The sequence below is a fragment of the Gavialis gangeticus genome, unplaced genomic scaffold (assembly GCF_001723915.1).
Source record: "Gavialis gangeticus isolate Ggan-Ray unplaced genomic scaffold, GavGan_comp1, whole genome shotgun sequence".
In the NCBI taxonomy this organism is placed as follows: domain Eukaryota; kingdom Metazoa; phylum Chordata; order Crocodylia; family Gavialidae; genus Gavialis; species Gavialis gangeticus.
The window spans coordinates 246,915,570-246,918,552 of record NW_017729032.1 but is presented as its reverse complement, the minus strand read 5'-3'; the positions used below and the strand labels follow the sequence as shown (position 1 = coordinate 246,918,552).

Below are 2,983 nucleotides of genomic sequence, written 5' to 3'. Positions count from 1 at the left end.
AGACATTTTTAAGGTTTGTAAAATTCTTGTCTGCTCTGGTAACATGCTCTGTGCCTTTACTCCAAGTTAAAACCTTGTGGAGCCTAGGCTATAAATAACTACTCTGCATTTTCTGTCTCCCCTCCCCTGCCTTCAGTGTAACAGCCAGTGGGGTCTCACTTAGATGAGGCTAAGCTGAAGGGCACATCTCACCCCAAACTCCCAACAGTGGGAGCCAGATCAGGACTGGTAGGTTTTCCACTGTCTGGCAGGGAAAAAGGTCAACAGAACATTGGCAAGCATGATGATTATATTAATGCAATAGAAACATGATGGCTATGACAAATTGAATGGAAGATCACAAAAAAGGATCTGGTGTCACCAACAACTGTTGATAGGTTCTAGTGGAGCATTTTCAATCAATACACACATTTATTTGTGATTTGGGATCTAAGAAAGACTTCTGTACTTATTTCCTACAAAAAACTTCAATTCTCATTCACGTTCCAGCCATGCCAGGATCCTGAATCTGACTTTAAAGGGGCCAAACACAGCTCCCAAACCTTCAAGTGACTCCACACAACTAATGCATGGGTCTGCCTGTCTGAATAGAATCAGCTGCAAGACCAGGGCCTTAAAAATCAAACATTATACTAGAACAAATAAGATTAGCAACACAAATAGTAGCCCTTGAACGGATGTAGTGATCAAAACCTCACTTGTATTTGCAGTGATCAACCAGTGGAATTTCCTTAGCTGGGGGTTTCCCAAGAGTGTCCTTAAAGAAACGAGATGTTTAAAAGAAGCAGTTCAGCAATATTTCATATTCAAATGTTATATTGATTTTTTTAAAAATGTTTTAGTAAATGATAAATCAAGATAAGGTCTAAATTACTTCCATCCCTACTCATACTCCCAGCATAGCTTCTAGATGTGATAGTGTTTTTTGCAAGCCTCTCTAAACTCTAGCTGAGAGATTGTCAAAACATTATAAACTTTCTAAGAAAACCTTGTACCAGGTCCTCACCTTGGCTGAACTGAGTTCTTATGTAGCTGTAACCACAGACATTGCTGTGTCCTGAATATTCCTGTCATTATGGGATGACCTCATTTGCAAGGCCTCTCGCATGCACCCTCTAGACTTCAGACAATGATTGGTCATCAAATCTTAGTGAGTGGCTATTGCACTAGAAATGCTTACAACAGTGGACTACCAGAGGCTTACAAAAACCAGGCTGGCAGGCTGTACCTATTGGCAGCTTGAGTTTAAAGCAGGGAGAAGGGACCAACAGTATAAATAAAGAGATGACAAGAAAGGTATAAACAGGTCTTGTGGAAATAGAGGCACACAGAAACATGGTCAGAAAGGGACCTAGCTGAGGGTGTAGGGAAAGGCTGCATATCTTTTTGATGGGCAAGGATGATGGTCACGTGGACACAGAAAAGCACAGTGCAGATATTGTGATAGGAATGTGTATGGCGATGTAATAGCAATGATGTGTTTTGGACTGCCAAGAGAGCCACAGTGATTACAGGACAGTTTTGGTAAAAGTAAACACACACACACATATGCACGCATGCACATCTCTCACGTTACTTTTACTAAAACTGTGCTGTTTGTCCTATATATATTTGCCAAAAAAAAGTTAGATTTTGTAAAGGCTGCAGAACCAACTGGAGCTAGACAAGTAAAATCATGAGCTGCCTGCCTTCCTAAACAGAGCTAGATACCCATACCCTGGGTCTGCCAAGGGGAATGGGAGCTAGATAGAAAGATGTTGCATTGCATTTAAGAGGCATTTGTTTTCCAACAGACTCTAAAGTCTTGTATTATTTTTTCATATCAAAAGCAATGTTTAGAACCTTTTACAAAGCCTATTTGCCAGGTTTTGTCTGAAGAGTTATTCCGTCTTCAGTGAAATTCTGGGAAAGGTGTGTCTAACCTACAGTGGGAGTCAGAAGTGGACCCTTAGGACAGGTAACAGGGTTGCTAGAAGGGGTCAATAGGCAGGTCTCTATTTTGAGGTCTCTATTTGAGACTTCAACACTGAAAGGCAGTCCTTAGCTTCTGACCAGACTTCAGAAGCATGAAACACCTACTGATCCAGGACTTGGATCACCTGATGGCCAACCAGATGAGAGTCTATCATGAAAGTTTCTCATCTAATATCTATAAAGAAAGGTGGACTCTAGTCAATTTAAAATTCCTGGATGCAAAAGTTAACCATGTTGGGCAGCAAGGTGACAGATCCTAGAGACTGAAAGTCTCAGTATAACCCAGGAATAATTGCAACGATCAGCAGTAATGCAAGACTAATCATTGGTAGAAGAAAGATTGTAATTTTTTGCCCCAATACACCTTAGTCATCATGGTCATCTTGCAAAATTATCCAGCTAGAGGGCAAACTTACATCTACTATCACAGGGATCAAAACTATCTTTGGTTTTGTCAACTGGTCCAAAATCTCAGTCAGCTACAAAGCTTAGACTTGAGTGAGGTCTCAGCCTTCCAACCCCTACTGATCTCACTTTGCTACTACAGTTTGAATTGGAATGAATTGGAATGATTTTCTCTGACAGCTGACAAGAAGTTTCCTCACTGATATCCTAGTACCCCCATCCAATCTCCTAGAACAATGGGGTCAAAATGTCCTCAGTAGATCAAGAACTTTTCTGTCTGAACCCTGAAGGCTGTTAGTGGAGTCCCACAAGGCTCCCTTCCTCTAGTTCCACAGTTGTTCAGCACCTCTTCAAAAGCAGCTGAGCCAACCTGGCCTGAAGTGCCAGCCATTTGCAGACAATAGGATCCCCTACTCCACATTAACTATGAGCAGTACAGCATCTAAGCTTTCTCAATGCTTCACTGAAAGCATCTAGACAAAACAGCTGAGGCAGCTGGATCCAAATAAGAGAGCTGGCAGAAGATGGAAACACTTTAAAAAGCCAGTCTCCACTATAGCCTCGCCACTACCTGGGGCATCTGTCCTGGGTTCCTGAGGTCAAA

The 2,983-nt window shown here is 41.7% G+C and overlaps 1 protein-coding gene and 1 long non-coding RNA gene across 2 annotated transcripts in view; one reads left to right on the top strand and one right to left on the bottom strand.

Annotated features, from left to right (window-relative positions):
• The window catches only part of POGLUT1 (protein O-glucosyltransferase 1), a gene marked incomplete at its 5' end in the record, with an annotated part of 33,069 nt that overhangs the window by 12,786 nt on the left and 17,300 nt on the right, over positions 1-2,983 (bottom strand). The window contains one exon of the mRNA XM_019523902.1: positions 699-757. Within this exon, the coding sequence (XP_019379447.1) occupies positions 699-757 (59 nt within the window). The remainder of the gene's footprint in view (positions 1-698; positions 758-2,983) is intronic.
• Positions 2,115-2,983, top strand: part of LOC109303503 — a 6,531-nt gene continuing 5,662 nt past the window's right edge. The window contains exon 1 of the long non-coding RNA XR_002099147.1: positions 2,115-2,977. This is a non-coding gene — a long non-coding RNA (uncharacterized LOC109303503). The remainder of the gene's footprint in view (positions 2,978-2,983) is intronic.